Source organism: Camarhynchus parvulus, chromosome 2 (genome assembly GCF_901933205.1).
Source record: "Camarhynchus parvulus chromosome 2, STF_HiC, whole genome shotgun sequence".
Lineage (NCBI taxonomy): Eukaryota > Metazoa > Chordata > Aves > Passeriformes > Thraupidae > Camarhynchus > Camarhynchus parvulus.
Genome location: NC_044572.1, coordinates 96,255,319 through 96,269,166, shown reverse-complemented (window position 1 = coordinate 96,269,166; position 13,848 = coordinate 96,255,319). Strand labels below are relative to the sequence as shown.

The 13,848-nt window shown below is 36.0% G+C and overlaps 1 protein-coding gene across 2 annotated transcripts in view; it reads left to right on the top strand.

Annotated features, from left to right (window-relative positions):
• The window catches only part of CCDC102B (coiled-coil domain containing 102B), a 134,115-nt gene that overhangs the window by 31,637 nt on the left and 88,630 nt on the right, over nucleotides 1-13,848 (top strand). Inside the window, exons 6-7 of one of the 2 annotated variants that reach the window (XM_030943221.1) lie at nucleotides 8,824-8,928; nucleotides 12,473-12,544. In XM_030943221.1, coding sequence (XP_030799081.1) covers nucleotides 8,824-8,928; nucleotides 12,473-12,544 — 177 coding nt within the window. The remainder of the gene's footprint in view (nucleotides 1-8,823; nucleotides 8,929-12,472; nucleotides 12,545-13,848) is intronic. The other variant, XM_030943222.1, reaches the window with a different exon arrangement.

Below are 13,848 nucleotides of genomic sequence, written 5' to 3'. Positions count from 1 at the left end.
TCTCCAAGGGATTAGCTGAAATGTGAATTATTTCCCTGAATGAGATTAGAGAACATTTTAAAATCACCTACACCACTGTATAATGTTTGTATAGATTAACCTTGGTTAGAACTCTAATTACTATGTTCATCTCTAGTCAAGAAAGGAAAAGTAGATTGATAATTTAGTCATGTTGGTCATCTCAAATATCATTTTCATTTAGGAATACAGCAAACAGCATCTTGAACATGCCATTTTTATGTAAGGTCATGATTCTCTAAGCACCAATATTTTGCTCAACACAACAACAACAAGATAATTTGAAGAGCCTGCAGTAGAAGGTATGCTGCAAGAAGATGTCCAGTGCATTCAAATGACTTTAGAGTCAGTCTCTGTTTCTAATTATGGGAAGTACAGAAACCACTTGAATCTGACAGGTTTTTTCATTATTAAAAAAAAATAGCCTTCAAGTCAAATGCTACTGAAAGGATGCCTAACAATAAAGTTATGAGTAAATAATAATTGAATTATGTTGGAACCAATTCTTCAACTTTTGTTTCTGCAGTCAGGAATTACTCTGACAACTGCTCTCAGGTTTGTACAGGAATGAGTGAAAAGTGTTTGACTTACAGGCAATTTCCAGAAACTGAGAAAACTTTTGGAAGTAGTTAGTATGAAGTAGGCTAGAAAGGAGTCCAAATAAATAACTGATACTGGATAGTCTGAAAGACCATAGTGAAAGAGGACATTTAGTAACTTTGTAGAGTAAAATTACTGAAGTCAGATAGTGAAACATCTTTTTGGGGCAGCTGAGTAAGTTCATTTGATGTAGATGTTGGTACATTTTACACCATGCACATTACTTTTGAAATACAGCAAGCCATAGAAGTAGGAGGGGAATATAGCTGAACAGTAGCTAAAATGAGAAATACAGAGCAGGAGAAGTTGTGAGTGATGCTGACAGAATTTCTGGAGGTGAGGTTCTTTGCTCCAGACAGAGAAAAATTTCTCTTAGGGCTGAGCAAAAGAGAATGCTTAGAGGTGCTGTTGGAATGGGACTAGAACTGGGGTGTCCAGGGCGCCCAAGTGGTCTGTATTGAGGGTCTTTGTGGTGTGAGCTAGAGGTAAGGGTCTTAGTCCCAGACTAACAAAGTCCTTCCACTGTTGCCCATATAATAATAGAGATATAAGGTCTGCATGAAATTATCTATGGCTTGGGTATATATAAAATAAGAGAATATGAGTATTTGTTTCTAACCAACAGTAAAAGTTTTAAAGGAAGAATGATTTGATGGACAATTTATTATTGGTAATTTAATTGGATCTTTTTTTCAGCAAGTGAATAGCTCTCACTTACTGCATTCATCTTATGGGGGAAGAGAGGAGCATTTCAGGGAAATTCTGGAAAATTCCCAGTGTCTTGATAGATAGAATATTTGCAACTGAGATATAATCTTAAACCAGCTATACACAAAAAGAAAAAAACAGGCACTATTTATTATGGCAAATTTTTCAAAATGCTGGAGGAGAGGATTACAGATTACATATCTTTTCTCTTAATTTAGAAATCTAGGTTTCATTTTTCTTGCAGGGGCATTTTTTTTTCTGTCTAAGATGCAGCAAGCAAGATTCTGGTGGTGAAGGGACAGTTACTCCAATGTTCCTGATGTAGCAGCAGCAGATAACCACAAGTATCTGAGAGGGTTCCCATGAGTTCCTCAATGATCTCTGAGAGGATGCCTGGAAAGTCAGGATGAGACTTAAGCATTTTCAACTTCAACCTGGCAAATGTACTCACAGGCATTTTATCTAGGCTACTTAGAAATTCAGTCAACATCAATATAATTGAAAAAATTGAGGAATGGTTCTTACTCAAATATTTTATTTTGAGGTAGGCAAATATATGGCCTGCTATCTTTTGGACAATATGAGGGCTTCCCAACCAGAAATGGTGGTAAAATATTGATATATTTATATTAGCAAATATGAGCCAAAGCTGCATCAAGAATAATGTTGATGTTTAGTTTTTATTATTTTTACTGTTTTCACTAATTAAATTTGCATGTAGAAGATGCATTACTTCTCATCAAGTACATCAAGTGTACATTTTCCAGTGAAAAATGAAGGAATCTTTTTTTCCCGTGTTTCTCTCAGCTGAAACACACTTTACTCATAACAAAACTAACAGGTATTTGTATGGACTGATATGATAGGGTATACGTATGGAGGTTTGCATTTTGAACTACAGATTTTTTAGTTTGGTTCTGTAAGATTATAATAAAGTACATGGCTCATTTTTCATGTGCATTAGTGATTTGGCTGGTCAGGACACGTGGACACATTTAATATATCACCTGACTTTAAAAAAAATAAACAGCATTTTTGTATTTGCTTGTTTTTTAAACAATGGGTGAAAGTCCCTTAGTTTCCAAGACAGCCTACAAATGGTTTAACATTTGGTTTATATATCAGTAAAACTCTGAGAATAGAACAGCACAAAATGTATCGGAAAAATAATCACACTCTTCTTTGTTTTTAATACTCATGCAAATATTCATGCTTTTCTGGCAAGCCTACAAGAATGTCTACTTGACAAAATTGTCCTTACATGTTATAAATATCAGATTCTTTATTTATAGCATGTTTTTTTTATATCTTCATTATAACAGTCCATTCTAGTTTTAAATTTTTTCTTATATAATTTTCAATTTGTTTTTGACACATGAAAATGTTGACTTAATAAGCAACACTGTACAGCTTGGTAGACACTGATTGTTTGGACATTCCTCTAGTCTCAATCTTGTTATGAACTGGGATTACAATGAGGAAAGTTAACATTACCCTGCTTGAGCAGGGATATTGGCCCAGATGGCCCACTGTGGTCTTTCCTACCTTATCCATTCTGTGATACTGAAAGAAACTTCCAATATTTGTTCAGTCATCTTGTTTTGTTTTTCCACATGAGAAATGTAAGTATTTCTTGTTTAAAATGAGATCAAAATGCAAAAAACTCCTCATCATTTTAAAGTAGAAATTGAGTGATGATGTATTTACTGATTTCAAATGTTTAGATAGGTAAAGGTAGTTCCTCAGTAGTATTCATTTATTTACAAATAATTGGTGAAAGTAGAATTTTAGATAGGCATTATGGATAATTTTCTATGGTAGACATTGATAGAAAATTTGTTTTCCTTGAACAAATAGTAGATTCTCTTGAAGAGGAGGTGTTAACTTTAGTATAATACGCAGTCCATATGAAATTGAACTCACAAGAAACTGATGAAAGCAGTGCCAGATTCAGATGCAAAGAAAGATCTGTAAGATCAAAGGTAATTTTCTCCACCTAACCATGTTCCTATTCTTGAAATTATTTATGCCTCTCTTCATTTATTGTTGCAAAGTCTCATGCCTACATCTTTTTATATACCTATGGACAACTTCTATTCCTGCATAAATCACTTCTTTTAAACTAGTCATACACACAAAAGAGTTTTCTCTGTGTGCAGACAAGGGGAGAGGAAAAAAAATACTGGTAAATCAGCAACTTTCCATTTAATGTCAGCATAGTGCAATGATATCAGCTTGCAGCAGACTTAAGCATCTGAGTAGAACCAGGAGAAAGAAATATTTGATTACTAAATCTGCTGGTGCTAGGCATTGTTGTGAATATAAGCACTCATTTAAAAATTCCATTTCTTGCAGGGCTTGGTGTCTCAAGATATTGTCAGGCACAATAACATTTATCAAGCTTTCAGTATAGTTGCTGATGGACTAAATGGTGTTCTTGGCAGACTTGCATACAATAGGAAAAAAACAGAGTAAACTTTTTTTTACTATATTGAAGCATTTGTCAAATAAAATGGTAGCAAACATTTGTCTTCCCTTTCCTGTGGAAGGAGTGCTATGGATTCTAGTAGTCTTTGATTGCACGTTTCAGGTGAAAAAAGAAAAGAATTCTAGAAAATGTCAGACATACCGGAAATATTGCAAAACTGCCCAGTGTCACACATGTTAAGTAATAATTTTGCTTTCCAGCAAACATCACACCTGCATACAACAGTCCTGGTCTTGGAAGCAGGAAATCTGATGAGTTTTCTTTAAGACCTTAGGAGCTTTGGCAATTTTCCTCGTGTTCTTACAGACTTCTAGCTGTAGAAATCTCAAAAAACAAAAGAAAACAAACTCCCTCCCCTATACCCCAACAAAATAGAGGTTACTTTGCAAGTAACAAATATTCTTGGAATTGTTTTCTATCCAGTTGCACATGATTGTCCTGCTACGTGAAGTGCATCTTCCTCTTACAACTTTCTCAAATGGAGGTGAGCGGTGGAAGGGAACCATGGTGTATCTTCCAAGTTCTGTAGATACAGCTGAACTAAAACTGGAATTTATGAGAACCAGATTCATCAACATAACTATTTTCTTCTCTTGTATAACTCTTTGATGATGCTTCTGGCTGCATGAGTTTTTTCCTGATCCTGCAACACAGAAGTTTTTTCTCCCAATTGTGCTGAGACTCTCTTTAAGCACTTGATACCATTTCATTTAAACTATTGATAAAATATCTTCAGAACCCATACAACTATGTTACAAATTGTAATGGCATGAATTCAATGAAGGAATGTGAGGCTTCTGCTTGATGTTTGCTTGATCTTGCTTTCAACAAGCAAGCAGAGCTTGCTTTCAACTCATTTGATCCAATCTACCTTGATGCCATATTTAAGGAAGCTGTCTGTTTGCCATTCCTTCTAGCAGCTGAAGCACATTCCATACTTTGGAAGTAGATGACATCTCATAAATTACCACTGTGAAAGGGCAGATTCTCTGTCCTTGCATTTCTTATCAATGTACAATAATTTGGAAGACGGTTGGCAAAACGGAACAATTTTTGAGTTCTTGGCTCTGAAAAGACTGTTGGATATGACATTTTTTGAGAGACAGTATTCCTGTCTGAGTCACAAAAAAGAAAAATTTGCTTCTTGTGCTGAGTTTTATGAGTAACTATGGGGAAGAAATCTGTAAGAATCAAATTCACTTGTGACTTTATGAAGATTTATGGTTATTTCAATAGGATTTCTTTATTAGGAGGGTGTCACAGTCCTTAATTCATAATCAACATGTGGGTTATTAAATTTTCAGTGCCATATACCTTTTGCTTAAATTTTGTAGAATAATTTGTAGCATAGATGAATGGAAATTACCTCCATGCACAATACAATGAGGATATCAAGAATCCTGAAAATATGTGTTCATTTATCTTGCTTTGCAATATGAAAAAGCCCTGCATTGTCATTTTAAGGACAAAAAAGCACATTGATTTTAAATTTTAATTTTTATCTGCACAAACTGAAGCAGATGTTTTACATTTGTACTTAAGTGAGGCTGCCCGAGGTCACTATCTAAAACAGGAATTCTTCCCTCTCTGGGTCAGAAGTCTGTAGGCCTCATTCAGCTTGCCTGTAGGCTCTGACTATAAAGACAGATAGCACTAGAAGCTAATGATTTGCTGTGGTTGTGTAAGATTCAGATTGGAAATGTAAAAAAGAAAAAATAAAACTCTTCTATTCTCAGTCAAATCAGTTTTTATTTGAGATATGTAGACAATCTTTCACAGAACATGCTTTTGATAAAGAAAATGACAGTTTTGTAGAATAAAAATTTTACAGGGAGAATTTCTGATTGGATTGGCAGTTTTTTATTTCTGACATCATTGTCAAGTAAGATCAGATCAAAACTACAGGTTTTTTTTAACATAATGCTTGTGTTCTGTCCAACTCTATTTTAAAAACTTCTTTTTAAAAGCTGAAGATCATAGTTCTCTAAATACATTTTCTGACCTTTTACAAGTTTTGTAGAAAGCTAACAAATCTTTGCACTAAAAAAAAAAAGCTGAAGGGTGCATGGAATTCCTTCTGTTTACTGTCTGAAATTGTGTTGACTGCTAGATTTCATCTTCATCATCTTTCTTTTTGCATTCATTGCACCTTAATTGCTGCCCTTCATCCTACTCTATCTTTTCTTAACTAAGGGGAAAGAGAAAAATCTTGTTTCAATAAAAGTTTTGGAACCTCAACCACTGTTATACTGCCTTAAACTAAACAAGAGCATTAAGATTTTCCTTCTAACGAACTGTACAAGGTGGAGTTCCTTTTTCTGTGTCTGGTTTTTTCAGGGTTCTGCCTTTCATGTTATTCATGAAATGGTATAGGTCAGCTCTAAGATGTAATTATCCAGTTTCAAAAGGTCAGTACTCTGTACTTCATTTCCACCATTCACCTTTGCAATTATCCACTTCATTGACACTACCTTGACCTCATTCTATGCTTCCACCATTGTTCTGGTCTTCCTATTAAAAAGTAAAATTCAGTGCAAGCCTGCACAGATATTTTATGGAGAGAAAATTTTCACATTTTAAGGGAAAATTAAAGATCTCAAGGTTTTTTCACATGTTGCAATTTTTTTCTCAAGCTTTCACTTTTCTTTATAAATCAGAATCTGGAGTTTCACACAAGAGCATTGCATAGAATGGAATATCCCTGTGGCTGCTTTGGGTTAGCTGTCTGCTCCCAGATTCTTGTGCAGCCTGAGTCTCCTTGCTCACAGCAGTATAAGAAGCTGAAAATGCCTTGACTTAGTGTAAGCACTTCTCAGTAACAATGAAAATTTCCCTCTGTTATCAATGTTATTCTCATAGTAAATTCAGAACATAGCACTGTACCAGCTACTAGGAAGAAAATGAACTCCTATCCCAGTTGAAATCAGGACTGTTAAATATGTAAATTTATCATACTTATATCTTGGCTGCAATGAATTAAAATTTTACAGACATAGGTAAATAAATTTATCTTTTACATCAGATCTTCATGTGATAGTCATCTTCTGCTTAATTTCTTGATGAAATTCAATCTTGTATGGTTTTGTGATTTCTCTCTATTTGATGTTTGACAAAAATGAATTTGTATTGATTAGTGTCAACACTGTGAAAAGGTGAACTTTCAGGCTTTGCAAAGAAGACAGGGTTTCTCATGTTCTGGAGCTTTAATGGATACTTGTAATAATAAATATGCCTGCATATTTATTTAAGGAAAAATATGGGGCTTGTGATTTTAGTCCAGTAGAAAGTATTCAAACAATTTGCATAACTTTGATGGGGAAGAAATAATATTTGCTGCTAAATAGGGGTATGTGATTCCTTAAATTCCAATTATTGTACAGAAATTTAGTGGACAAGTTCTAAAAACTTCATTGGGAACATGTGAGCATCAAGCGTTTACTTGTGTGTTGGAGTTAGAACTTGTAGTCTATCACTCTGGACTCACTCTAATACTTTGATGACCTGTGCCCAAAACTGCAGACAGTGCTCAAGGCAAGGCAACACCAATATGGGCCAGAGTGGAACAATCCCTTTTACTGTCTTCTGATAATCTGAATGAGCTTCTTTAACTTTTTTTGGTTTCTACTAATTGTTTTTATTTACTCAGAAATAAGGTGGGAACAGACAAGTTTGCAATTTGATTTAGAGAATGACATTGTCACTATTCATAGGATCAGAATTATGCTGTAACAGCTTGTTCTCTTTGCTCAACATTCAAAATCTTTTCATTATTTGCCAGAAATTGGTTTTAGAATAAAAGTAACCAATAGAACTGAAAAAGTACACCTCTATAGCTCTTTCTAAAGCCTTGTTGGCACAGATATCCTGTTTCTTCAATGAAGAAGTGTCTCACAATGTTTTCAGTCACCATTTTTATCAATCCATCAATTTTAGTTCTCACAGAACTGAAAATTGTAAAAAGCTCTTAAAATTTTGACCTTTTTTAATATATTCACAATTCTCTTCTTTTTTTCACCTCAATCAAAAGAACTGTAACTTTTTATTTTCAGTTTTTAATCTGTGTTAATCTGTGTTAATCTCCTGTTAAGTATCAGTTAATAATAACTTGTTAACAGTAAATACTTGTCGATAATAATCTTCTGATAAATTTCCATTATTACCTGATAGGTACCTGGTTTGTATTATAAACATAAATTCACTTTACAATTTTTTCATTTGAAGTCTGAGAAGTATTTAATGCAGCCTTGACAAAAACCTCTATGTAGTTGTCTCTGAAGAATAAATCAGTTCTTTGATAATTACTCTATGTGACTTAGTAATGTGTCTTATTGTTGATATATTTAATTTGTCCTATATAAGGATTTGATGAAAAAACTCATTAATTGATCCTAAAATAATGTTACAACATTGGCCATAAAAGATAATCTTTTACTTAAGACTATTAATCATGACCACAAGAAAGAAATTAACATGAAAACTTAAAAATCTTTCCTCTGATTATGAGGATAACTGTATGTAGTACTGAAGGCATACTTTAGAACTTCTTCAGTTTAATAAACATTTATTGCAATCCTTCTAAATTGTAAACAGAAAAAAAACATGCTGATTTTTGTATTTTAGAAAATAAAAAACTTTGACATTGTCAAGCCAAAATCAATCTCAGTTTTATTTAAAACACTTTATTATTATTTTAATACTATTTTTCCAGAAATAGCAGGAAGAGAATAGGATTTTGTTACCAGTTACTGTATAAAAAACTATCTATGCTTTACTTTTTTGAAGGTACATTTGATGAGAAATTGACTGTCTTGGTTATTTTCAAATTAAAATATTTAACTTTATAACACATGGAAAACTTACACCTTGGGCTGATTTCTAAGGTGCTGTCCTTACTCTGAGGTGAAGCCATTAGCCTCACCCAGTGAAAACCAGGGGGTTTTAATCAGATTATTCCTCTTTCTTTTTCTTTCTTTTTTGGTTATTCTTCCTCCTACCCTCAACCTTCCCAGATGGAAAGAATGCAGTGTGAGAATGCCTCTGAGTGGGGAAAGAGAGAGCGACTGGAAGCAGAAAAACAAAGTTTGGAAGAAGAGACCAGAAAACTCAAAATGCAGGTAAAAGAAATTCAGGAACTTCTGGAGATGAAAAAAAAAATAAAGCAACACTACCTAAATTGAGTTGTGATCACTAAAATGCACAAAGTAGGCTTTTGGTTAAAAATAGGCTTATTTTTACATAGTCTAGTAGTACTACTTAGTTGGATTATTTGGGGAGCATTCACATCCAAAATCACTATTTCAAAATGTCAAAAAGTGTCCATAAAGCAAGGATTATACAAGACAAAGCAGCCCTTACTGCATCCCAGACTTGAGCAATTGGACCTCAGTGGCTTAGAATTTCTGTAGGGTACAAAAACAGAAAATATTTTCTGTTCATTTTTAAAAGGTGCAGGGAGAAATGACAAGTATAACAAGACTAGGAAGCAAAAGCGAAGACTGGGAGGAACAGAAGAGATTAAGTGAGCTTTGCAAGCTACAGAGTTCTGATGAAGGTCAAAGCAAAAAAATAACTGTGAGACAAATCATTTCCCTGTCTTGTTGAACATCAAATCTCTTCTTAGTAGAGGGAGAACTGAAAGAAGTGCCCATTCCTTATTTTTTTGTGCCTCCAAAGATCTGTTCATTTATTGTCCTGCTGAAAATGACTTGATAATTTATTCAAAGACCCTTAGCTGAACATATTTCCTTTATTTTATAGTTCTCTATGCTGATAACTAAATAGTAATCCAGAAGACTCACACTTTCATTGAGACTCTAAAAGTTCAAAAAAGAGAAAACAAAAAGGTCCCCAAACCCACCAATCAATCACTAGATGTACATATCCGATGCTATGAGTTGTGTAGTGAGAAACAGTAACTATTTTTTATTTGCCTGAATAACAAATAATTTAATCTAATTTATGTGCATTTGCTGTTGAATAATGACATTCTAAGTAACTAGATTTAGGGTTTAGTAACTAGATAATTTCTCTTGGGAAAGTCTGAGAGAGAGATTTTATACTTGATGTCTGCTGTTAAATGTAATCATAAGATTTTTCTGTTTCCATCATGACTGAGTAATAGCAAATGGAAGCTCATGCATATAAGCCTACATTTTTAGCATATATTACATAACATACAATGGGTTTTAGCTTTTCTTTACTACTATTTATTTTATGATAACATATACATATCACATCATACCATATCACATCAGTATTTTCTTGATTTATTTGTAATGCAAGTAACTTGAGGTTGGAGATATGGCCAGAAAGGGGCTCATCTTCTTAGGCATGTTACTATATTTCAAATGTCTTTTGCTTGTATGTCTGTGCTGGCTTGTTTATGTGTTTGGTTTTGTTTTAAAAAACAGTTAGTTGCATAGACAATTATTAGATATCTGTGATCAACTCTCTCTGTTAGTATCAGCTCTCTCCATTAGTAAAGCACTCCTATATTTGATTTACAATAACTGCAAAACATGGAATCACAGGACAAGTCAGATTGGAATGGACCTCATGAGATCTTCAGTCCTACCTCCTGCTCAAAGCAAGACCAGCTCTGAAGTCAGATTGAGTTATTCAAGGTTTTGTCTAGTGAGGTCTCAAAAACATCCAGGTCTGCATGACCTCCTCTGGGCAGTGGGTTTGTGATGGCTTAACCCCAGCTGGCAGTGAAGCTCCCACCCGGCCTCATTCACTCCCCAGCAGTGGCTTGGGGGACAGAATTGGAGGGGCAAAATTGAGAAAAAAAATTGTGGATTGAGATAAAGCCTGATTAATAACTGGGAAGGGAGAAAGGGAAAAGAAGGTGAAAAAAAGACAAGTGAAGAAGAAGGGACCAACACCACCAGCAGACCGATTGCCTAGCCAGTCTCTAAGCAACAGCTGCTTTGGAAAAAGCATCGCCATGCCTTTGCAAGGGACTCTTCCTTCCCAGGTGTAGGACTTCATCACTGCTAAATTTCACAAGGTTCTTGTTGGTCCCTTCTTTCAGCTTAACAACAGAACTTCTTGACCCACCTACAGGCAAGGATATTGCCCCTGCCTGCCCCAGCCTCTGAGGGACACAGCAAGACCTTGATGGGAGCATTTTCCCTCCAGAGCTGTGAATTGAGCACGTGATGTGTTTCTCCATTTTAGGCTGCGAACCATGCCCTGCATCACCCTCCAAGGCTGAACTCTCTTGTAGTCTTCAGCAGCGTTTTCAGCCAAATCTCCTTGCCAGAGTCTGCAACAGTATCCTAAGCATTCTTCTAACTGTGTCCAGGGCTCCTGGCCTCTGGCTGCAGAGAGCAAGTGGTACCTCCAAAAACTTCTGTGACCACCAAAAGGTCTTCTGCATCACCAAATACCCATTGACAGCATGAGTAAAACTAAAAAGCAACAGGATTAAAGTGTTGTGGCAAATCCTTAATGAGAAAATGAGCCCTTCGCAGCACGAAAAAACATGGAAACAGTCTTAGGACGAAAATTACTCTTTCAACGAGTTCATCTCCAAGTCAGTCACAGCATTGGAGACCTGGTCAGCCATATGTGGAGAAGCAGTGGTTTGCAGAGTTTAGTTGGCATGTTTTTTAACCTTGCTGCTGCCATTAAATGCAAAACAGGTGTTAAGAAAAAAAAAAAAAAAGAGTTCCTGTTTCAAGGATTCCAGCCTAATTCAATTTAGATGGAACCTGTCTACTCCTTTGTAGACACGTTAAATTAATGGAATATTCAGTGGACCTGAATATTGAACTGTGGAGCTTGTGGATGCATGAAATAATTTTTATTTTAAGTTTGATTTCTATCTGTAGTATGATAAGGTTATAATGTTCTTAGCAGAAAAAGCTCCCCCATCCCAGACACAAGCAGCTCCAAGTGGCTCCAAAGGAAACTCACTGGCCAAAGTTGTGCCAATGTGAGAGATACAACCCTGCAGACACCAAGGTCAGTGAAGCAGGAAGGGAAGGAGTTCTCTGGGAGCCAGAGGATGGATTCTCCTGCAGCCCATGGTGCAGACCAAGGTGCAGCAGCGGTGCCCCTGCAGCCCATGGAGGTCCATGGTGGAGCAAATGGACATCTTACTGCCCATGCATGATCCTCTGCTGGACCCTGTGCTCTGAAGGAAAGTGCAGGCTGTGAGAGCACATGCAGGAGCAGGCTTCTGGCAGGAATCCCAGACGCTGGGGGACCCACTCTGGAACAGTCTGTTCTTAAAATTTTGTCTTACTGTGTGGAAAACTCCCATCCTCAACCAGTCCTTGAAGAACTGCAGCCTGCAGGAAGAAGCCACGCTTGAGCAGTTTGTGAAGGATTGTATCCCGTGGGACTGACACCCCTCACTCTGATACAGGGGAACACGTGAGGAGGAAGGAGAAGCAGAGAGAGGAATGCATCCTGACATTCTCCTCCTGTGCATAGACAGAAGAGGTAGTGGAGAAAATGACTGAAGAAGTGATGTTGAGCCTGAGAGGAAGGGTTAGAAGGAAGGAAGATTATTTTAGTTTTGTCTTTGTCTTTTGTCTTGTTTTTAACGGGTAATATATTTAATTTTCCCCTATTCAAGTCTATTTTTGTGAGGTAAATTTATCTCAATCCATGAAACCTTCTCTCTTCCTTTCCACTCCTGTCCTGTAGAGGAAAGGTGTGAGAGAGCAGCTGGGTGGAAATCTGGAATTCAGTCAAGGTCATCCCATCATAGTGTCAAAGGTGGGTGTGTTCCTCACATTTCACAGGCAAAAGTTACTTTTAATGATGCAACTTCATTGAGGTGGATTTTCCTTGTATTTTTAAAATATAGGAACATTATCCACTGTCTCCTTTCCCTTAGACCCTTTCCTTTCCTCCCTTAGAAGTGAAAGGGGTACTTCCTAGATTCTCCCTAATTATATGACGTATTTAATGATGGTTTCCTTATATGCAGAAAATAATTCATCTCCCGTAGCCATGAAGTCTTCCTAACCATATCACTGTGAAACTCTAATTTTTATGGATACAAAGTTTTGGTGTAGGAATAGGAACAATGTGAATGACATTCTTCCTTACTTTAACTAAAAAAACAAAACAAAACTAGTAAAGGCTATAAGACTAAATTGTTGCTCCCTAAATCTATCTTTTTAGTTGAGCAAGAAATCAAAGTTCAAATATTCCCTTTTTTTTAAGATCTAGAAAAATCAAATTAAGAAAAAATCCAAAATAAAAATCCTCTATCTCTGCACATCTCTAAAGAAGATTTATAACACAACTGTACTCACTTCAGATTTATTTTTTAATGAAGGATAGACCACTACAGAAGCACACTTTTGATGAGAGACAGCCTTATTACTCTGAGCTGCACAAAAATGTATCACAAGTTATTAATTAAAACAGCTTTTGCAAATTCAGTTGAAAAATCAAATTTAAGAAGTAGTCAAGAAAAATAAATGGAGCAAGATAAGATGAAAACTGCTGCAGCTGCATAAACACACCTTTACATTTTGGTTAAAAGACATAATGTGGCTTTAAGGGAAATTCTTTCATCATCCCTGCTTGAATTGGTATTGCTTTAATTCTGAGTGATTTTATGCACATTAATTCTTTCTAAAGGAAACCATATGGGAAGTTCTGCTTCAGGTATTGACAGTCCTTGCTCTAAGCACTGAGAGAGTGGATATGTCTGAAGCATTGAAGTTTTTGGAATGGCCTAATGCCACATGTGGATTCAGGGCCACAGGAGCAGGAAAAATCTTGACTCCTGTGTTTATGTTTTGTCATGTTTATGTTAATTTTTGCTGCTCTCCTCTGTTCACCAACTTCTGCTGTGCTGAATTAGGGGTGTGAGTAGGGCCAAATGCGGAAGGAGTTGCAAACTCCTTCCTTGTCAACAGTGAGCACATTCAGAGAGTGTGTAGAAAGCATGTTCTCTGAATGCCTGGGGAGTGACAGATGCGTTTTGAGAAGGCACCACACTACAGAGGAGGAGTTTTATGATTTGCCTGGGTGATAAGAGAGGAATTTAAATACTTAGGGGTTAT